General features: G+C 37.6%; 1 protein-coding gene across 1 annotated transcript; it reads right to left on the bottom strand.

Annotated features, from left to right (window-relative positions):
• Positions 1-2,236: 2,236 nt before the first annotated feature.
• Positions 2,237-21,226, bottom strand: LOC137041036 (apolipoprotein B-100-like). The gene is made up of 25 exons (XM_067416961.1): positions 21,172-21,226; positions 16,722-16,834; positions 16,470-16,615; positions 16,021-16,165; positions 13,953-14,105; positions 13,559-13,683; positions 13,364-13,449; positions 12,824-13,274; positions 12,413-12,530; positions 12,173-12,319; positions 11,848-12,059; positions 11,501-11,729; positions 11,110-11,289; positions 10,796-10,999; positions 10,446-10,610; positions 10,112-10,317; positions 9,764-9,937; positions 9,537-9,667; positions 9,187-9,388; positions 8,933-9,105; positions 8,614-8,789; positions 8,406-8,521; positions 7,940-8,313; positions 3,427-7,832; positions 2,237-3,277 (listed from the first exon to the last, which is right to left on the bottom strand). Exons 1-25 carry the CDS (start codon positions 21,224-21,226, stop codon positions 2,237-2,239), a joined length of 9,528 nt encoding a protein of 3,175 aa, XP_067273062.1.
• Positions 21,227-23,688: the final 2,462 nt, after the last annotated feature.

Genomic DNA, 23,688 nt, shown 5'->3' on the forward strand with positions numbered 1-23,688 from the left:
TTTTTTTCGAGTATGGCTCGACTTGACGTGAACAGAGCGGAAGGTCCTTGTATGGGCTGTACGGGCTCTTCTCCCGCAAGGTTGCGCTCACACGTGACTAGAGCGAGAAAGGAAATGCACGCCCATAAACACTCTTTCAAGGTGCAGATCCAGTCGATCCAGGCGCCGCACTCCACTTTATTCCTATGGGTGACATCAAGCGACTTCAACGCTTCAGTACAGCATTCCGGGAAGGCAGCGCTGCATTTGAAACGATTTGAACGCAGAAATGACGGAAAGCTTCACAACATCGCTTCAGTCGCGTCTAAAAGTGGATCTCCACTGTTCACTGCTGTCAGGACTTTACCAAATCATACCAAAGAAGTGTGTTTTTGACAAAGCGGTCCCAGCGATAAAGGTTTGGTCCTGCTTCGGAAGCAGCCGGTGAGTAAAACTGCTTCAAATGTCTATGCTGTTGGTTATCATCACGTGAGTAAACATCAGTAAACGACACGATCGCATGCTTCGTCATTCAAATGCGCTAACGGACTCTATTGTGGTTCTATGTATAACGTTACACTTGTCTGACGTGCAAAACCGTTTTGCTTGCTACTGCTAAGGGTTTAGTCGCAAACAATAGTCCATAAACCGAATCATGTCCTCATAAACTGCGAGTAAAGACACACAAATGTTGACAGGCCACTAAATACAGTACATACCACAGAGACGGACGTCCTATTGTTGCACTTTCTCCTGTTCAATTTATTTCAGCCTCCGAATGATCCTGGATCATATATCTAGCTGAGCTCGATAGCCATGAGTTTCGCCACGCTTGAGGACGTCGCCGCTTTGTGCGCATTCGTCATTCTTTAGCTCCGCCCACACTATACGCCTCCAGGCGCTCGTTTTTTTCTGGAAAGACTCGGTACAGCCCATATTTCTTTTATAAATATAATAAAACTAAAGACTTTTCGGAGATATGAAGGATGCAATACTACTCTATAGGTGCTCAAGATTGACATGAGATTGACTGAAACTGAGTGTTTCACCCCCCCTTTAAGTTGAGCTCTTCTGGTAATGTCAGTGAGGTTTGGATTGTTTATAAAGCTCAACATGCCTTTGTTGGATTCCTAATTTTCCCTCACACCTTATATGTGAACTTTATTCCATCTTGCTCTGGATTCTAGGTCTTCGGATTTTGCTGACAGGCTAGCATCTCTCTGTAGCAAGTAATGAAGGGCTAGCTTGTTCCTTTGCATTTTATCTTCTGCGCCACTCTAATTTTGTCATGCTTTAATTTATTTTGGCCAGTGTGGATTCTACTGTTGTTAAGGAATCTTTAGTGCCATTAGAGGCTTCACTGTGCTCTTTTCTTAGTATGCGCAACTCGGCTAGCACTGCCGCCATGTTCTCTTCTCCCTTGTCCTTTGGATTCTGTTCAACTTTTTTTGATGGTTTGCACTTTTTCTCTGTGTCTTTTCGATTGCTGGTCATTTATGTTGGTTGTTGTGAGTGATTTTTGCTTATTTAGTTAAAATCAGGCTGCCGCCACTACCATGACGTCATAGAAAGTCTATAATGCATTTTTAAATTAGTTGTTGGTCTATAACGAACACCTTTACGAACCCTATAGGGAACCTTAATGTAAAGGATTAACTGAATGATAAAAGGCCATTCACTTTATAAATTTAGGTTTAATTTCAGAGGATCTCAGGTAGCCTGCTGCAAAACTAGCCAAAAGTGAACACTAAATCAGATTATTTAAATGTTGAGCAACAAAATTTTAGACTGAAAGCTACTTGCAGTTTGATTTGTAATATTTCCAGACTTGAATCTGTGGAATATCTGATCAGATCCTGTCTCCAAAATTTTACTGAAGTGCAAGTTAAATCCCATCCGTTTTTAATCTGTACTGTTTAGTGACACCCAGTTGTGAGTTTATGGTCAACCTATGACATACAGGAAATGAAGATGTACATACTACAGAAGAATGGATAAAAACAATACCTGTGTATAAGAAAATGCAATGCTAGTGTCTTAAAGTGGAGATCAGTAACTGATTATATACAACACACAACACCTTATGCAGTACAAATGTTTTTATTTTTATTGATACTTCACTGTCATTTATTATTAAATAAAACAGTAACATTCAGCTATTTAATTTAACGAACTATATTCTAAATTAGTCACTTACAAAAAAAAAAACATAACACTTTTAATGAAGCAAATTTGATAATGTTTCTTGGTAAAGAGTTTAGCTAATTAGTGTCTTAATACAAGGATGAGAAATCATTCTAATAAAGAAATCCCATATGAATGGAATAGGAATGTCAATGTCCAACTCTGTGTCACTTACTCTGACATAAAACTGGATGCTCTTGCTGGCATCTTTGAGGGTCTTAGTAATTTGGTTCATGAGAACTTCCAGCCAGTTCATCATAGATTCAATCCAAGCTTGTATGTCTTCATTTAGTTGCTCACTGGTCATCTCAGCAAAAATGTCCTGGGCTTTGACTTTGACAGTTTTATAATAGTCCTCATTAATTGCCATGTACTTCTCAACCTGCTCAGTTATTTCACTCAAGATTTTGGAATTGACAGCATCAGTGAAGACTTCAGACATCCAGGATGACAGCTTGTCAAGATCTTGAAATTTGTTAGCGTTAAGGAGTTCCTCTGCTTTCTCCACACTTAATTTCAGAATTTCAGACAATTTCTGCACAATGGTCTCAATGCTTATATCTCTTAGACCCTTCACAATGGTGATCATTTGGCTTTGGATCTCCTGAAATGCAACATGGATGTCATCCAACACATCTCTTCCAGTGATAATATGGGTAGACCCAGGAATTGTGACTTCTACTTTTTTAATATGTTCAATGACAGCTTTAGCATATGAGGTAAAGAGATCTGGCACCCTTGTGATGGCATTTTCAATGACATCAAAAATGAAGACACTGATTTTATTGTAGACCTCAAGTCCAGAGAGTTTCTCAACATGTCCAGGAAGCTGGAACTGGGTGTCCCTCATAAATGAAGTAGCTGCTTCCAGTAGGGCTTGAATATTCTTCTGGTATGCTCTTAGGATCATTAAAGTGTTCTGTGAAATCTTACTGCTGATTCCGGTGATGTAATATGTAATGGTGTCTTTCAAGTCCTTTAATGAAGCAACTTTCTCCTTTAGCCACAAAATAATCTGACTAGAGAACTCATTGTTCCACTGTGTCTGGAAACTCAGTCTGTTTGAGTTCTTTATCATAATGTCAACCTTCAGAATGTCCACATTATCCTCAGACTGTAATAAAGAAACACAAAATATTATAACTATGTCAACTTGTAATTGAACATTCAAAGTATTATTAAGATCATTATTAATCAACAATTGATTGATATACTAAATATATACTAATTAGTTATATTCAAAAATGATAAAAAGATGCTTACTGGGTTTGCACTAAAAAGTCTTCCAGTATGGTGGGATAAGTTCTTGCTCTGTAGCTGAAGACCAAGGAGTCCAGCAGATGGGGAAGATATAGAGACAGTAAGACCTTCTTCTGCATCTCCAGTTAATTTGTGGTAAAGCATAAATTTCACATCTGGCAGATTTACTTTGGCAGTATTTGACATAACAGCCTTCAATACTTCTGTGTTGGCCTCAAGAAATCCATTATAGTTGTTCTCAAAATATTGATGCTCCACAATGAAATTGCTAAGCAATTTCATACCTGACTTCATGCTAAAGGTGGCAGAGCCACTGGTTTTGCCATTAAAAACACCAAACTCAGATGTAGCCTTAGTTTCAAACTGGGAATCAATTTCATCCTGATTAAGGATCTCAGCCTTGGTATTTATGGCGATCATAGCAGTTTTCACTGACAAGTCATAGGTCAGGTCTCCGATGACAGGGATCATAATTGAATCCTTTATACTGGGAAGAGGGATCTTGGCCAAATAATGACATCTGTATATATCAGGAGAGATTTTGTTATTTGCAAAAATGGGTATTTCAATTTTCCTAATAACAGAATTGAGGACTGGCAGCATGTTGAACATCTCATGGTTCTTCACATACTTAAGCTTTGCATCCATATCAAAGGTCTGTTGAGGTGTGATCAAGATTGTTTTAAGGCCTGTGTCCTCCCATAAAGAAAATTTCTCTACATATGGTGTTTCCTTGTCAATGAATGGGATAGTCAATTTAGGAATGTTAATTGGCAATGTCAGCACATTAAAGTCAGCCTCACCATTGACTGATGCAGAGATCTGAATTTCCTTCTCGCCATTAGCCATACTGATATAATGAGAGTACTTAAATTGATTGAACCTAGCAAGACTAGTCCAGCTGGCCTGGTGCACAGAGGGACTCAGAGTTAAATTTATATCGTTTTGTAAATCAATTTTACTGAATAACGTAAAGGGAAGCATCAGCTTTGTGCTTTTCTTGTTCTTGGTGTTAAAGATAATTTCAAAAGGTACAGCCTTGAAGTTAATTAAGTTGGTAGTGGTGCCTTCAACTTTGCCAATGAGTTCAGCATCATGAGAACCACTTAGCTCAAACATGAGTTCCTTCAAACAAATCTGCCCTTTCATTGCTGAAATGCTTCTTTTGATGAAGGGGGTTTCTGTTTCTACATGAACATTAAACTTAATCTGAGACAAACCACCAATCTCAGCATTTACGTTCTGCTTCATTTTGAGAAGACTACTCTCAGTGTCACCATCAAAGATCAGTTTTATGGACTCCACATTTATGACAATCTCCAAGTTACTCTGATGTGTTCCTTCATCGGAATAATCAAGGATAGAGTATTTTCCTTTGCCATCATTCCCAAGGGTGAGAGTGAATACGCCATATTCCAGCTGAGCAGCAGCTTTTTGGGTCATTGTAGCTTCACTGAAGATGTTGGCCACTGGCATGTTCACAGTGTGGATGTAAGAGGTATCAAAAGTACACGAAAAGCCATTCTCTGTGCTCAGAAATGCATTGTTCACTAAGTCAGCAGTGTATGGTTCTGTGGTTGCCTTAGCTGTGGTCTTGGAAGATAACTGGGCAAAAACGTCATTGATGGACATGATTCCCTGGTGATCAAGAGAGAAAGCCATGTGACTGGCTTTCACTGTCTCAGACAAGGACAGCTCTTTCATTCTAGGGATGTTAAGGTGAGCAGTGGCATCAAAGGTATAGGCCAGGAGATCAATGGGAGTCTGGAACTGAGAATTCAGGTTAGCAGTGATCTTGTCTGTTGAGTTCTTGAGTTCAGCATTTGTCTTCAGAGTGTGCTCAGAGGATTTGATCTCAATCTCACCATGTAGCATTCCAAAGCAGGGGATTCTAATGAGGTCAGTGGCAATCTGCTTTACTTCATCAGCCAAAGTGTCAAAATCATAAGATATAATTTCATTGACTTTGGTATTTAGTTGTTTTTTCAGTTTATTAATCTGTCCAAAGATTCGTTCAACCACTGGTTTTAAGTCAAGAGAGTTTAGGTAACTTGCAGCTGATTGCATAATTTCCCTTAGCTCATATTGTTTCATTAAATCCACAGCATCGTTGATGATTTTCTCGACCATTGCCTCAATCTCGAATTCTGCGAAGACCTCATCAATTTTACTGAAGATTTCATTTATCTTGGTGATAATGCCAGTTGTTCGGTCTAAACTGTCAATCAAGTTCCTTACAGATTGCAGATTTTTACCCATTTCTGTTACTATGTAAGAGGTGAAAAATCTCACATCATCCAAGAACATATCTGCATCAAAATTTTCAATTACCTGTGAAAGTTCAGCTCCTTTGCTGTTAATGTCATATTTATCATCAATACCATGAAGCATTTCAATGCTATGATCTTTCATGGTGAGCATTGAACTTTTAACCTCCCTTATGAGAACAGACAGCTTCTCAATAAAAGGCAGGGAAATAAAATGACTATCACTGTTCTTCTCATATTGCAGAGCACTTGTGATGGCAAATTCCTGATTATCATTTGCTTTGTTCAAGAGGTTGGTAGACACGGTGCATTTCAGTTCAATACCTGTGTTCTTTAGAGTGTTGAAGAGTTCCAGGGAGTGGTCAAAGGCATGGTCATTCAGAGTAGACTTCATATTCATGTTAAAACTCTGCTGCTGAGGGGTGATAGCGCTGGTTATTTTATGCTGGAAGTTAGTTTCAATGGAGTTTCCATTGTTCATCTGGTGAGAGGTCGAGGCCTTGCATTCATACTTGTGTGAGTAAGATGTAAGTTCAGCTTGAATGAGCAGGATGCTTTTCACCTGGCCACTGTGTTTACCATATAGGTTGAGCACTCCATCAGAGTTGAAGGAGCTCTCAACATTTACACTAAAAGGTTTTGCTTTAATGAGGATGTTGCTCTCCAGACGAAGAGAGGGAGAGATGAAGCGCACCTCATTGCTGAACTTAGTGGAAAATTCAACAATCTCAAACTCAGAGCTTTGAATAATTTGAGTACCCAAGATTTTTCCATTGGTGCTGCACTTTGAAGTGGCTGTCTTGTCAACATAGGTGATCTCATATTTATGTCTCAATTCCTCTTCACCAAATGCTACTTTCAGAGTTCCAGTAACTTCCATCCTGTAGAGTTTTGCCATCATCTGAGCATCATTAATCAAGTTGACACCAGTGACTTTAAGTTCATTGTTAACATTTAAAGACACTGTAAAGTCATGCATGTCTACTACTATGTTGTGCTTGTAGAAGTTATTCTCATTCAGATAGCTGTCCGACTCAGAGCGGATGGCCAGAGATTTAAGGGTAAGTATCAGACAGTCTGTGTTTTCTATTTTCATCTCCTGATGTGATGCAATTAAGTTGTTAGAGAGGTTCAGGCCATCTTCATTCAACTTGAAATTGATTCTGTTTCTAGTGTTGACATTGAAAATGTCACCCTCATACATACTGTTTAGGTATACCTCTGAGCTTGCAAGTCTTCCCTCGACTTTGAGTTCAGCACTGTTCTCGTGGACTGTTCCCTTGGTCGAGACAGACAATACAGCACCAGTGGTTGTAATGCCACCATGGACAATGCTTTCAAAGTTCAGAGAGCTGACCTGAACATTGGTGGTAAAGCTAGAGGTAAGGCCATCTTTGTTGAATGACAGGGTGCCTTTGTTGGAGGCACGGTTGGCAGAAAAGCTGATAGTGGCATCAGTATTGAGCTCCAGTCCCTGGGTGTTCAGGGATCCATCAAGTTGGGAGAAAACTCGGTTTGTGTTGTCATCAGCCTGGGACTCAATCCTGAGAGTGACTTCTTTCATGGTTGCTGTGAAGTCTACCTGGTTTTGAAGCTTTTGCTCATTAACTTTGGTGACAGAATCAGACTTAATGGTAACCTTAACATCTTTCAGTTCAATGTTGAACATGGTGGTGTGATGGACTGGGTCATTTTCTATGGCAGTGTTTGACTCAAATGAAAGTTCTCCATCGACTGCTGCAGCTTTCATCTGGTTTTTAATTTGGAAAATGGGACATCTGACCATGAAAGTGGATTCAGCTTTTCCCTCTCTGGTTCTGGGTTGAAGTATAAAGGTTTGGGTGGCAGTGGTGCTAGCAGACATCGATCCTACTTTTAGCGATCCATCTAAACTGCCATCACCTGAGATTTCAGAAGAGACTAAAACCTGGGTTGTGTATGTCATTGACATCTGCATACCCAGAGGGCTGAATGCTTCAATCTTGTAATTTCCTGTTGTTTTCACTGCATCTGTGATTTTAGATTCCATTGGATTTTTTGTTTCCATTAGGCTGAAATTTGCATCTAAGAGCTTATGCTTCAGGGAAGAAATTATGTTGAACTTCACAGTGTCCCCTGAGATGCCAGTAGTTTGGGCAGATCCTGCATGTAACAGATATGGAAATTACAGTAAGGATGGGAAAAAATGTACAGCACCCATATCAATAAACTAAAATAATGTATCATGTATACTGCCTGCATGTGTTTACCTTCCAGAGTAAAGGCAAGAAGTTCCAAAGGGCTGTTAGCAACAACTTTGTAGCCTGCAGTATAGCTGGACTTATTGGCAGTGTTGTTGCCACCAGAGAAAACCGCCTCTATATCATAAAAGTTAGTGCTCACTTTTGCAGATACCTCTACCATTCCGAGAAGAGGCATTGAGAGATCATAGCTTGAGGGGATGGAGAAGGTGGGTAGACTGAACTGTTTAGAGGGCAGCATTAGACCAATCTGAGGCATAGTTAGGTCGGGGGTGGCCATGAAGGGAGGGATTTTCAGGTCCTCAGATGTCTTTCCCCCAAGAGGCAAAGGAATGGTGAAAGTGACACGATCTTTGTTGAACTTGTATTTGAATATGCTCTCACTGTAAAGTGAATACAGATTATTTGGAGGTGAATGGATATGCACCTTTGTAGTTGGATTATGTAGACTAAAAAAAGTTAACATTACTCTTACCTGTTCACGAACACCCTCTCAGGCATAGATGGAATAACCAACTCAGGAATGTTCTGTCTTAATGTCTTAAGGTAGGGCACATCAGATGCAATTTTATCCATCCAAATGTGGTAAGCCTGTACAATTAATGAACAGTGGAATAAGCATTATTACATTTTTTATGTATGTAATAAATACTGTTTAAAATTGAAATTTCATACAATCATACCTCCCACAGTTTTACATAAATGTGACGGAGCTTCATGTCAGTCTTGACAACTTTATGTTCCATGATGTCATCAAAGACCTGATCCAGGCGACTCTGAAGAAGTGCTGTATTAGGAATTAGCTTCTGTATCTCAGATTCTATGTCAGACTTAATCTTCATCCTCATTTCATCTTTAGCTGTTGTAAAAGCAAATTTTCACTTGTTATATCTAACGTAAGAAAATACATATTTATTGATTGATGATTGATTTAATACAATAAATATATTAAATTAATAATCAAGAGTGTGCAAAAACAGTGACAGGAAAAAGATCAAATACCATATTGGAAGATAATCGTCTGCACAGAGTTGGTCTCTGGGAGCTTGATCTTATTCTTGAGTTCCAGGGTCAAATCTTCAACACAGTTCAGGGTGGCAGTAAGAGTGCCCTCAGTACTAAGTGAGGGCACAATCAACTGAGCTTCCAGCAAGCCATCTTTCATGGTATCAAGCCTGTTATTACCAGAAACTTATCTTTAGATGAAAGAAAATAAGTTTAAATATTTTTTTAAAGTTATCTGGATCTCTACTTACTTTGCACGGCCAATGAGAGAAAACTGGTGAATATTTTTGTTGACGATATCAATGGTGATCATCTTTCCCTTGGCAATGCTGTCAGTGACACCAACTTTAATTCCAGCCTCAATATCATAGTCTGGAATCGCAATGCCGGTGGTGAGAATATTCTTGTTCCTATTGTACTTAATAGTAGCGGATGCCTCTGTGGGCTTATTACCTTATGATTAGAAAAGAAACAAATAATTAACCTAGAGCCCATAAAAAAAACTTTGATCACCTTTGAACAATTTGGAGATATGGTTTATTTAAATAGCAAATTCGCCACGATTTAAAATTTAAAATTCACTTGTGTTAATTATACATGCCTTCTGCTTTCAAAGTCATTTTTAGAGAATCAACTTTCTGGCGGCCTTCCTTGCCCTCGTTCAAAAGTTCGTAGGCAATAGTTGCAGCGTACTCAGTGATGTCCCCAGTGGGCTGGATACCCAAAACAAAACTGTTGTAAAGTAATAATTTTAGTATAACAAGAATTGAAAATGAAAGTAGATTAATGATTTAGTGTGTTTTTGCATTGAAAAAGTTTGATTCTTACTTGGACTGTCCACTGAGAGGAAAGTATGGAGAATTTCTCTCAGCTCTAGAGTTAAGTATGGTGGTGCAGTAATTTATTCCAGAGATAAAGGGGCTGCAGTGCACTATGGCCGTCCTATCGCCTGTGTCAGGAACAAGTGTGACCTTGGTTTTAGACACCATCACTAGCTTGTTGCTATTTGTGAAAAATGACAAGATGTTTCCCATTATGTATTTGTTAAACAGCTGACATGACCAGATTTGTTGAAAGCTGATGCTATTACTCTCTGTATATTTCTTTATTTTTGTAAAGATTTTACATTTTAAATAAAGCATTGGAGTATGTTTCAGACATATAGAATAAAACTACCTGACTCTGAATAGTTCGGTTGTACCCTTAGGTGCTGGAATAGACAGCTTTATTTGGCCATCGCCCTTAGTGATTTTGGCATTAAGAGAGCTTTCGTGGAACATATTAGTGTGCATTTCCACAGCAGAGGAAACAAACTTTGGGATAAAAACTCCCATACGGGTGACAAATTCTACTGCCATGGAGGGTGAAAAGGACAGTTCACGCTGTGAAAAGAACAGGAACACTTTTGTAATGCTAATAAACATGACAATAATCAGATGAAACATAGTTTGTAAAAATTGTAGACATCAACAATATATCTATTGAACAAATCAGGGGCAAAGTGTAATACCTTGCCAGGCTCAATGCGAAGACCACCCTCAACACCAGGTGCAAAAGTCCCAGACAGAGCAAATTTCAGGGGGAATCCAGAGGCAGTTGGAAGGGAAAACTCATTATCCATAAAGATGTAGTGAGCAAAGATGCTCCGATCTCCAGACATTAATACCTTTGTAATCTTTTGAAACATGAATAATAAGTATGATTTTTGCATTTATAGCAGCCGAAAAACAACAATTCTGAACAAGACAATAATTTTCAAAAACAGTATGACAAAGCAAATCTTGACAATACCAATATGCTGTCCAATATATGAGCTAATAAATATATGTATGTAAAATGCAATATATTGTATATACATACCCAAGCAGGTGAGTACTTGAGGGCCTGAATATATGTGGCCATCCTATCAACAATAGCTGTTAGTTCATTGGTACTCTTGATGTATCCCAATTCATTCCCCATGATCCTTAAGTAAGCCATGGTCTCTGGGGAGTCCTGGTTGTACAGGTCCTTTGAAAGCTTGTTAAAATTCCGCACCATTTCCCTTATAATGTTCTCAGGAACCTGTCAAAGAGAAAGTCCTGATATTATCTAGCCTTAGATGCATGCATCAAAAACTCAATCTTGCAAGTAATCACAATGTTAGGGTTGGAATAAGCAATGGATATCAGTACCTGTCTCTTAGTTTTTTCTGTTCTCAGAGGGTCAACCCATTCTTGTAGTACCTCATTGATTTTGTTTGGCATTTTGTCCCCAACCCAGTACATTGCCTTGGAAATTGTATCAGGGAAGAAGCCATTGCTTCCAAAGAGAGTCTCAACAGTTGGCTCAAATCCTTTGCCGTCCATGCCAAACTTGGTGACCAAATAATAATAATAATAATAATAATAATAATAATAATAATAATAATAATCATTTTAAATTCTAAAAGTCTCATGCATATGCAAATAGTACTACAACAAAAAATCAAGGATTTGGAACAAACTACTAGAAATCATTAAAAAATATAATAATAGAGTTCCACAATTAATTAATTACAAGTGCATACCACATGAAGATTCCTACCTCAATAAAGTCAAGGTTGTAACTGAAGGCTTTTAGTGTTGTCTCAAGCATAACCTCTCTGGGCAGCTGGCTGCTGGGATCAAAGATGACGCTTCCCTGCGTGCTGGAGCCCATGACATCCTTTCCTGGCATAAACATGTCCACCTTATAGTTACGAGAAAGCTGAGTGTAGTTTGCATGGGTAAGCACTTCATCATCCTGCATGACCTTAACTATCCTTTTGCCCAACCTGGGAAGCAAAAATAAATTGTCAAGGAGAGGATAAAGAGCAAGCTGAAATTGTAGACAGCAGATTATATGCAATGATATGTTTTGAATGCAGTCTAAATAAAACAAACAGAGCATACTCTTGAATTTCAGGATCCCTGGAATGAATTATGTTGTAGACATGAGAAGCCACAAACGACTTGACTTGCACATTCTGGTCCTGGGTAAGGATCTTCTTCACGACCTCCAGGTCGCTTGCCTCTGGCTTTTTCATCAAGATAAGATATGCAGCCAGTCTCTTCTGAACAGCACCTTTGGCATAAAGAGCCACTCTCTGAATGTTGGAACGGACCTGTGCACAAAAAAGATGTGATTTTGATGTGTGAAGTTGATTTGTCTTAGTATGATAGTTCCATAAAATTTGTTCTGAAGAAATAGAAATAGTTACAATACACCAAAACTTACATCAGAAGTCACAGACATACGTCTAAAAGCCTGGATGGCAGACATCTGAACGGATAGGGTCGTGGCAGGCTGTCTCATGCACTTAAGCAGAATTGTCTTCATGTTGGGATCAGCTGCTTCCATAGCCTCTCCCATGTTTCCAATAACCTAAACCGGACAGTTTATAATAATTATAATAATAACAATTATTTGTTTTTCAGGTGTGAAAATGTCCAGGAATATAGATGTTCAAACACACACCCTTAGGGTCAATAAAGTCAGATCTTTCTCGCCAGCACAGTCAGCACCAAGGATGGAGGTAATGAAGTTATACACCTCAAGAATCTCAGAGGTGACCTGACGTTCAGCTTGGAAGTGCCTGAAGGGATATATTATACATTGTCAGTTACAGTCGGCATATCTTGAGTATATCAAAAGTATTTTGTATTTTTTCCCTCCCAAAAGGAGACTCAATCCTTGTTGAAAGGAGCCACCAGTATATGGTATGTTTTGGATTCTGGTGTGCAGATGTCCCCTTTAGCTTTTTAACTAGCCTATAGTGCATGATTACTTAGCCTGGACAAGCATGGAAAATCAATGTATGTTCTGTGCTGGAAGTGAAAGATTCAATAAGAACGTAAATGGTCTAGAAACTGAAAATAGCTTGCTTACCGCCTTACAGCATTGCTGAGAGCATACATTATTGGCTTGCTCTGCTTAGTCTGGGCAATTTCCAATATGTCTTTCACCAAAAGGCCAGTAGGGCTGTGCATAATTCCTAGAGCATAGACAACAGCATCTACCTCGATGGCATCGGTGTCAAAGGTCTTCAGGATACTGAACATGGCACTACCACACTCTGGAGTACCACACTGAGTAAAAGCCTGCCAGGTCAAGAGCTTGTCCTCCTCCATCATCTGAGTAATGGTCTGCTGCAAAACCTCATGCTTAAGTCCACGGAGTTCAGTTACCAAACTCTGGAATATGTTGGCCCTCAGCTGGCGATCTGGTTTATCATTCATAGATATAAGCTTTCTGAAGATGAACAGCAGAGCCTCAGAAGTCTGGACTGGCACTTTATCATCTACTGCTTCTAAGACCAAGTCCTTGGGGTTAGTAGAACCTGTATTATAGAGAGAGGGGTGATATGTGAGAGTCAGGGTTGGCTGATCTTGAATCTATTTGATATACAGTAAAACTGTGAATACTCACTGTAATCAAAAACTCTGTCATTTATCTTGCTGGTTTCCTGAAGTGTTAGGATTTGTTTCACAAGAGAAGAGATACCATACTTATTCCTGCAAAGGAAATGAAATACATTTAAATGAATCAGAACACGTTGTTCCACTTATGCAGGTATATTGCATTAATAAATGTAACTAGTGATATGATGTCAGTGTCACTGACTGGTAAGAGAAAGGAAGGAATATGTGCTTCTCTGTGCACGTGGCAGAGGTCATGTGCTTCTTTTGGTTGTCAAACTTATAGTTGCAGGTCTGGGTACTGCCAATCAGCTTGGACAGAGGGTATTGCTGTTGATAAACACAAATAAATTTAAGTACATTATCAGTTTCTTGAAAAATTTGATAACTGTTTTTTCACCTGTTGTTTTATGATATAATGCTTTTGTCGATATTGGTTAGAGTTTAATAATTGGTTAGAGGTAACTTGCCTAATATGTAACTAACTGTTTAAACAGTTGGTAATTGGTACATCAATGAAAAAATGCATTTAATTTAATTCATAAATACAAATCAAAGCTAAGAAACAATAATTGCAAGATTCAACCAGATTGTCTCACCAAACCAGTGATGATGGCAAGAGGGCTGGTGTGGCTTCGTTGGGTTTTGAAATTATCACATCCTGACAGGTCCCTAGTGATGGTGATGTCAGTGGTAATATCTTCCTTGGTATTGACCTTAACATCAGTGGCACAGATTCCATGGACAGTAATCTAGACAAAATAAGGAAAAAATAAATAAATGCGAAAATAAATGTTTGTATACAGGCTTACAACAAACTTTTACAGATCATCACTAATTTTCAGTCACTGTTTACAATATTTTTTTCTGGTAGGATGTACTGGGATATATACAGACAGTGTCCTTAAAGGGGTGATGAATTGAGAAATCAACTTTCCCTTGAGCTTTTGATAAATAAAAGGTCATGATAATATAAGATTATCCTGTAAGTTTCAGAGCTGAAAACTTCCTTTAGTCAAAGAATAGCTTTTATAGACACCAGGCCCAGAAACCGATCGTGAGCTTCATTCTTACGTCATAGCGCTACAAAAAACACCTCTACAGCACGTCTAAATTAGTAGCCCCGCCAACTTACTCATGGAGCTGTTCGGTAGGTCACTAGCCAGCAGCAATAAACTTGGAAGAAGATAGCAATATATTTTGGAAGAACACAGTTGCTGCATAAGCGTTCTTCAGATCATAATTTTAGGAATGTGTGATACTTCATTTATTTTTAATGAAGTTCCACCTCATGTGCGGAAAACCGTATACATGTGTTTGCTTCATTTCACTGTGGAATCGTTTGTAAACAAGTTTCAAGTGCTGGATTTGCAGACACAATGTTGTGCCTTTTATATTGGATCCGACAGGAATGGTGCAACAAACTTATGTGAGTAAAACGTCTTTTTTATATGTAGTATTACTAGTCCCAGGGCTGCACCAGACCAAAACGTACGCCCGTTGGCAGAAATTCTTTCTTGATCTGGGCGCGCATGTGTGTGAGCGTGTGGTTCGCGCTTATCGACTGATCGTGCGGGCCATGCAATACAATTGCGGGTGGATGAGAAATAAATCATTGTGTTTGTTTGATAAAGACAAGTTGCAGGTGCCGCTTTCAAAATAATTTCTCCCTCATGTGAACTGAACTGACAGGGGCTAGATATGATAGGAGCTGAATGTCATTAAATATGCAAATCTTATCCAATTCTAGCCATGGGGGTTTACTCCAGTGCGCCAGGCCCATCAAAACCCAGCGTTCAGAAGACAGCCTCAAAACAAGCGTAGAAAACAGCCTATTACTTATTAGTTATGATGTTTTTGAATGTAAAAACCAATTAACGTAAATAAACGTCATTAGTTGACCTCAGACAACAGTATAAAAAACAAAGAAAGCCAGTTCATGACACCTTTACTGTTAACTGATATTACACTGTTATGAGTAAGTATTATTTTTCCTCCTCATATTATTTTAATGTATTAATTTACCATGCCATATGGCCCAATGTTATGTAAAACTAATATTTTATTTTTGGTTTTGAGATTTATGTGTGGGTTGTCTACAGCAGTTATCAATGATGATTGTCGTTTTGAATTTTCTGGATTACAATTTGCTCACCATTTCCGGTTTAGGACTTTTGTAAGTCCTTCATTAAATATAGAGCCTTTTTATAGAGCCTTCTTCAAAGAAGTGAGCAAAGATGAGCATAACCGATGTTCATCACATATGATATCTAAAAGTTTTTTTATTTTTCTTCTTCCCAATAAAATTTAGATATCTAAATTGAATAAAGCTGCAACAGAAGAAATAACTAGCTAGGTTAGCTGATTACCTTGAGAGTCCATTGATATCGTTGTCAGTTCATAATGTTGTTAACCCTTTTCTTATGATGAGCGGATGCAATAAGATCCATTTTTCTGTTTGTACATGTGATATCCGTAATAAAGCCTGTTTATTATTCCAGATAGGAAGATTCATTGCTTCTCTGCTCAGTTGTTAAGTAAGTGTCTATAACAACATTTTTATTTTTTTATTTTTATTGAATTAATCTAACAAGTTCAACATATAATAAAGGCAATTAATACCTTTACAGATTAGTGCCTTAAAGAAGAAATAATATGTTTATGTACCATGTCTTTGTTCTGCTCTTTCTCCATGACAGGCACAATCAGAGCAGAGATGATACCCCTCTTGAAGTTCAGAATGTTGTTTTCATCATCCTCAGGATAGAGTTTCACACCAGTTTCACTCTCAACTACAAACTTCAATACATTCCTGTTCAAAGAGAATTAATGGCTGTAGAATCACTTGTTGGGGTTCTGATCAATTTTAAAATCAATGTATTATAACCTGGAGACCAAAGCCTAGTTCACAATGCCTTAACAAACAAAAAGTTTAGTTGTTGTTGGGTCCAAAGGCAACTTTAATTATTTAAAATGTCAGTGTTTGTTAGGGCAGTGTAAACCAGTCTTACAATGTATAGTTTTAAAGGTATTTTTAATTTTCTCACTTTATATATTTCTGAAATGTATTATTTAGGTCAGTATCTCTAAAGCTAGTAAGGGAAACTTAAAAATACTTTTCCATGGCAGATTGGAAGGCTTGGGCCTCAGCAGCAGGCGAATAGATTGGCGCTTCATTTGCATCTGTTCCGACCACCTCAGTTAGGGAGCACTCACTCGTCCGGAGCACAAAGCTGCATGCCAAAGGCACATCAATTTCAACCTATGGAGTGTTAATATTTTTAAGGAAAGAAAAAGAGGGGTGAAAAACAGGAAAGACACAGTCGGACATTGCATAGTTAGACATGATTTCTGAAATTGCAATGTACCTTGCAGGACAATTTGGGGCCATTTATGAGAGGAGAGGTCCCAGTAACCCTGTTTTGGATCTCTGCTTCATACCAATATGTATATTTTTTGTAGATCTTAAATCTTTTAGATACTGTAAATAAAATAAATACAAGGTCAATTCAAAAAGTATATATTTTAAACAACAATCGCAAACTGATATACAATCATTTGGTAACACTTTACAGGTTTCCTTTGTTAACATTATTTAAGTACATTAGTTTTTTTAGTACATTAACAATGAAAAATAATTCTAAAGCATGTAATAAGCTGTTACTGTTGTTTTCAACCTTTACTAATACATATTAAAAATAAAAAGGTGTAAAATTACATTTACATACATTTATATACATTTACAATTTACAATTAAATACATTTGTAAAATTAGTCAACTGTGATAACATGAATAAACACTTAAAAATTGTATATTCATTAACAAGAAAAGTTGTTAAAGGTGCTCTAGAATGAAAAATGTAATTAACCTTGCCAAAGTGAAATAATAAGAGTTCAGTACATGGACATCACATACAGTGAGTCTTAAACACCATCGCCTACTTTCTACTTCTTATGTAAATCTCGTGCATCAAAAACACCACAGAAAAATATGTGATTCTCAGCATAACGCCAACCGTGACAAGCATTGGGTATCAATGTACAAATCATTTATATGTACGCCCCCAACATTTGCATCTGTCCAAACATGTTCATTGTCAGGCGGAACTAACGGAGCCGTCAGGACTGCAGGTAAACAAGACACTCGAGGATAGCAAAAACGGCAGCTCTCATGACACATGTCATGTTAAGGCTGTGCAGGGGACGTGAGGACTTTTCATATGGCAAAAGTCATGGTTGAGGTTTATTATAATCGGATACCACAATCGACCCATTTCAAGCAAGCTTTGCTCAGCGTCTTAAATGAAGATAGGGGCAATTACAACTCTAATCCTGCAAGCAGTAAGTAGTGATTTATTATTGACTAGCTGTTTAAAGGTGTGTGTAACGTGTATTGTCAGGCAGAACTGACGAAGCCGAATGGACACGTCATGTTCAAGGCTGTGCAGGAGACTTTTCTACCTTCCCACAGATAAAAAATGTCAACAGTCATGGTTGATGTTTATTAAATTGTTCGGCCCATTTCAAGCAAGCTTCGCTCAGCGTCTTAAACTGAAGAAAGTGTCAATTACAACTGTATTCCTGCAAGCAGTAAGTAGCAATTTTATCCACTTATTGACTGTTTAAACAATTTCTGATTAAATTGAAAGTTTCTTAGAGAGACAGCATTGTCTAGATAACGAAGATGCTAGTACAGTTAACAATAGGAAACTCCAAGTACCATATAAAACTTAATAAGTTAGTGTGTCTAATGACAAAGGTTAATATTATTTTGTATTACAAAATACAACCGTATATACTTTGCTCACAGATCGTTTACTCGATCCTTTTAACAAATGTCTAGCCTGACAAGCCAGATCCACATCAAGATGTTTGGTCTGGAAACTCACCATAGACAGGGCGCAATCCGAGGGGCGGGATAAACGGTTGTCTTTCAAACTCCCTCTGCACGCGATAGGATAGCGCACCAACCAGAGCAACGAAGGTGAAGCAGAGCTCGCTGATAGATTAAACATTCACCGTATCCGGTCGGCTAAACTCCGAACACATCTTCCCTTTTTAAGAATGACTTCAGTGCCGTTCTTTGTTCTTTTCTCAGAGAAAAGCTTAACTCCAAGTCTTCCAGGATCGCGGTCAAAGCTGATTTGAAAGACCGCCTCCGTTCCCAAGTTTCTGTGTTTACTAGAAGCACGCAAACGCAACTCGGCCGTCGTCATTATGGCCCCCGCCTGCTGACTCTATACACGATGTGATTGGCCCGTCCAGATTCTGAGGAATACAGCTCAGACGTGTATTGAGAGTTCCTAGATGACACTTGCGGGCAAATTAAATTTGCTGCCGCAAGGGTCCGTCTAGATTTCTAGGCTAGCAAATGTCACCTTTTCCACCATATAAGTTAAAACGATAGACATTTGACAAGGCTATTCATTTTGTAAAAATATATATTTCTTTTTTTGAGAACTGAAGTAAGCCTATGATGTTTTTGCATGCTTGTATTAAGAGTACATCACAGTCACTGCATAACCTACATTGTGTCTAACGTTATATAAACATGCAATATCGTGACGAAAAAAGACGAGTCATCACTGGTTTTGGTTTTTGGAAAGAGCTCGCGTTCGTGCGGTTGTCAGATTTCAGTCATTTAAATCCCCAAACAGAGCTTTTCTGTGAAAAGAACATGTATGCTGTCTGGGGTTTTACCTAAACATGTTCAATCTGGCAACCATATGCACGCGAGCTCACTCTCGCGCACAGATGATCTGAAAACACCAATAGACAAGTAAGCTCTATTTTATCAATCTCCATTTGAGATGTTCTGCTTATGTATGCAGTGTCTGTGGTCTGTGTTCTGTCAGGACGGTCAGGACTCACAAGCCGCTTTACTGAACTGCTGTGAGCTCTGAGCTTCTGAAATAAGCCAATCAGAGCAGAGCTCAACATTAATATTCATGACCCTTCCAAGTAAGGCAAAAACAGAGCGTTACATACTAGGGACAATTTATAGGGTTGTAAATGGACCTGTAAAACTGTATCTGGACAAATTTTCCCCTTAAATAAGCCACATACCCTCTATGTAGATATCAGAGAACAATTTAACATATTGTTTCAAATCCTTCTAGGGCACCTTTAAAGAATTTCTTATTAAATTGAAAGTTTCTTAGAGAAACCACATTGTCTAGATGAAGCAAGATGCTAGTACAGTAACAATAGGAAACTCCAAGTACCATACAAAACTAAACAGTGTGTCTAATGACAAAGGTTTATATTATTTTGTATTAGAAAAAACAACTTTTTTTTTCAATTTTTGAGAACTTAAGTATAATGTTTTTGCATGCTTGCATTTTAGAGTACATCACAGTCACTGCGTAGCCTACATTGTGACTAAAGTTATATAAACATGCAATATCATTGACGAAAAAACACAATTCTAAATTGTAGACTGAAGGACACTTTAAGCAAAACATCTCAAATGGAGATTGCTAAAATGCAGCCTACTTGTTTATTGGTGTTTTCAGATCACGTGCCGAGAGAGAGAGAGCTTGCGTGCATATGGTTGCCAGATTGGACATGTTTAGGTAAAACACCGGATAGTAAACGTGTTCTTTCCACAGAAAATCTCTGTTTGGGGGATTTAAATAACTGAAGTCTGGCAACCACACGGACTCAAGCTCTTTCTCGCGCACGGATGATCTGAAAACACCAATAAACAAGTAGGCAGCATTTTAGCAATCTCCATTTGAGATGTTCTGCTTAAAGTATCATTCACTCGGTCTGTGTTCTGTAAGGACTCACGAGCCGCTTCGCTGAACAACTGAACTGCTGTAAGCTGTGAGCGGCTGAAATAAGCCAATCAGAGCAGAGTTAATCAACATTAATATTCATGACTCTTCCAAATAAGGCAAAAAATAGCATTACATCCTAGGGACAATTTCTAGGGTTATAAATGGACCTGTAAAACTGTATCTGGACAATTTTTGCCCTTAAATAAGCCACATATCCTCTATGTAGATACCAGAGAATAATTTAACATATTGTTTCAATTCATTATATGTTTTCCAATAAAAATATTTTAAAAATATTTTTAAAAATGTTGATTGTTTTAATAGAATGTAAATGTAATATAAAGTCTGAATATACATTTTGTCTTGCATGGTAGACATGTTCTTTCTTTTTCATAAAGGTCAGATCATCAGATCATTATTTAAAATCTTACTTATTAAATTGCACTACGTTTTACATTGTGTTATCTAATCAAGATGAGCAGTAAGAAATATGGACTCTGATATCCTGACTCAAGAAATGTTTGTTGTTAGAGAGTACTTGGTAAGCCAGGTTAAAATGGTCATCAAATTTATTGAGGGTTCAAAGTAAGTGACAACAACAATTAGTACAGTGAGTCCAACAGGTAAAAGGTCAGGATAAATTATAGGGACCTTTAACATGTGTGACTCTTAGACATCTCAAATACAAATACAATTTTATCAAAGGATTAAAAATAAATAAAGAAAAATACTTACAATGACATCCTGGATGAGAATTTGACTCAATTTCTTGTTCTGGGGAGAAAGTCATTATGCAATTACATTTAACATAACATTAAAAGTTAATTGATTTCATAAAATTTCACATTTTAAGGTGATTTTAACCTTTTAAATAACATTATCATTAATAACTTCAATATCTGTGAAAGAATATAAAATGCTAAAACAGAATATAGGATACATTATAGGATACATGGGATGAAGAAAAAAAAAAAAAATTCAGTGCATTTAGATTGTAGCATTAATGCACCAGAATGCAAAGGAACTTTATACTCACGGGCTATGGCATAAGTTCCAAACAGCAGCAATAGGCAGAGCCTCATATTCCCCATACTGGGTCAGAAGAAGCTCAGAAGCCCTGAAACTAAAGCGAGTCTTCCTTCAAACGGAGACTGGCGGTGATCCTTTGGCGTGCGTCTTTTATACTTGGATCTATTCAGTCCACTGTTAATCAAGAATTGCAAAAGGTCCAAAGTTCCATCAGCCAGTGTGGCAGGCCAAAGGCAAAAGCTGTTTCATAAACACCACCAAGACTTGCCCGTCAGCAATAGAGCTGATGAAACTCACTGATTGTATCAGCCAACATCAACCACAGCTTTTAGACCTTGATTGATTTTCTTTTCTTTCATGTGTATGTACCAAATTAGTATTGTGTTGTTTTATTTTTTGTATTTAATCTTTCACATATTGTGTTGATGTGTTCAATGTAATTTAAATGTAAAGCAATAAAAAGCAATAAAAGGGCTTTAAAGGACCTACAACTTTTTTGGGGTGATTATATTCTTGATAATATTTTAGTATGTAGTAAATGTTTTATAAAAGCAAAAGGAAATAAACGTTCATAAAAAAATATATATATTTAGGCAAATACGTTACAAATTCTCTGCAGTGACATGTGAGTCATGTCCTAATCATAGATAGTTTCAAAGAACATGCCCTTTTTCAATTTACAACCCTTATCTTTGAAACCAAGTCAGTTTGCAAAAGTTCAGAGTACATTTCAACCATTTAGGATAACTAATGATCTGTGCTCGGAATGATCTATTCTGAATTATCAACAGCAATTATCAACATTATCAACAAGCATTATTATTAGAAAAGAAAGAAACTACATGAGTCTCAATCCTTAAATTAAAATGTTCTTGTATTTATTCACGCAAAACTTCAAATAATCATAGTCTCAAAATTTGCAGATAGATCTGCATGAGAACTAATGATTTGGAATCAGTTGCTGGTTGCATAAACTGCTTAGACTACTCTTACAAGTTAGTCATCGTTTTTTTGGGCCATCATTTTTTTTAAGTCAGTTACATTGACATACAGATAAATTGGTCTAATTTGAATCTGAAAATAAAGGCTGATTACCCCTTGGTTAACAACTCATTCAATGAGAGCCTGTCCCCCCTGCCCCGCCCTGGTCTAAATTAAACTCACATTTAAATTCACATTTCTCTGCTATTGAGTTCTCACCTTAATTTCTTTAGTGTAATGTGACAGCCACATTAGAAGAACATTTATAAAGAACATTCAACACCTCATCTCTCAATGATGTCCTCAAAACAGTTTCCTAGTGTGGTGGAGAGAATGTTCATCCTTTGTTATAAACATTAGAACAATGTTTTATTGAGATCATTATAAAAATGTTCAATTTAAGAACATTCCCAAAATATACTCAAAGGGTTGCAAAATATTAACTCGTCATATTAGAAAAACATTTATAAAGAACATTCAACATCCATCGCTCAATGATATTCTCAAAACAGTTTCCTAATGTGGCAGAAAGAATATTCTTCCTTATTCCTTATTATTATGAAACATTGGCACAATGTTTTATTGAGATCATTATAAAAACTTCAATTTAAAGGGGTACTTCAGCACTGGGAAGATTAATCTGTATTTAAACTGGGTCATCAGAAACCATCCATAAAGAATTAAGAGAAAATAAATATTTGCTTAATGAAATAATAAACAAAAGAAACCAGTTTCTTATTCACAGACTTCGTCATGAGACTTTTTTTTCCATGGCAACAAATCCGGTAGATATTTAGCCAGACAAATCAAAAGAAATAAAGAAAAAACAGCTATAACCTCTATTAGAAACTCAGCAGGGAAGCTAACCAATTCACCAATTGAGATCAACAAAATATTTGAAGAATACTATACACAATTATACTCATCGGATCTGGACCCAAACCAAGAAGACATAAACCAATTCCTCGATAACACCCTTCTACCAAAACTCAACCCGGAACAAATTAACTCTCTCGAATTACCAGTCACTGAAAAAGAACTCCACTCTGCGCTCAATCACATGCAAAATAATAAAGCACCAGGACCGGATGGCTTTTCCTGCTGAGTTCTACATTCATTTTTGGTCAACCTTATTCCCACTATTCAGTAGAACAATAACAGAAATAAAACTAAATGCTAAATTCCCATCCCACATGAACACAGCGCTTATATCACTCATCCCTAAACCCAACAAAGACCACACCCTCACATCTAACTACCGTCCTATTGTGAGGAAGAGACTGAGGCGTTCGGATCCATTTGCAGTAATTTATTCATACAACCAAACAAGTGCAATCCAAGAAACGTAGGTCAAACAGGCATAGGTCAGAGGCAGGCGGCTTAGGTTCCAAAACGATATCACAGTCCAAGTCAAAAATACAAGAGTAAACACAAGAGATAAGCTAGAGACAGCGTGTGGGTAAAACAAGACTTCACAACTGAACACAGAACATAAGAGTCCATATAAAGGTGAGCTGAGGGTACACAGGTGAAAATGATAATG

This window comes from Pseudorasbora parva, chromosome 15 (assembly GCF_024679245.1).
Source record: "Pseudorasbora parva isolate DD20220531a chromosome 15, ASM2467924v1, whole genome shotgun sequence".
Classification (NCBI taxonomy): Eukaryota; Metazoa; Chordata; class Actinopteri; order Cypriniformes; family Gobionidae; genus Pseudorasbora; species Pseudorasbora parva.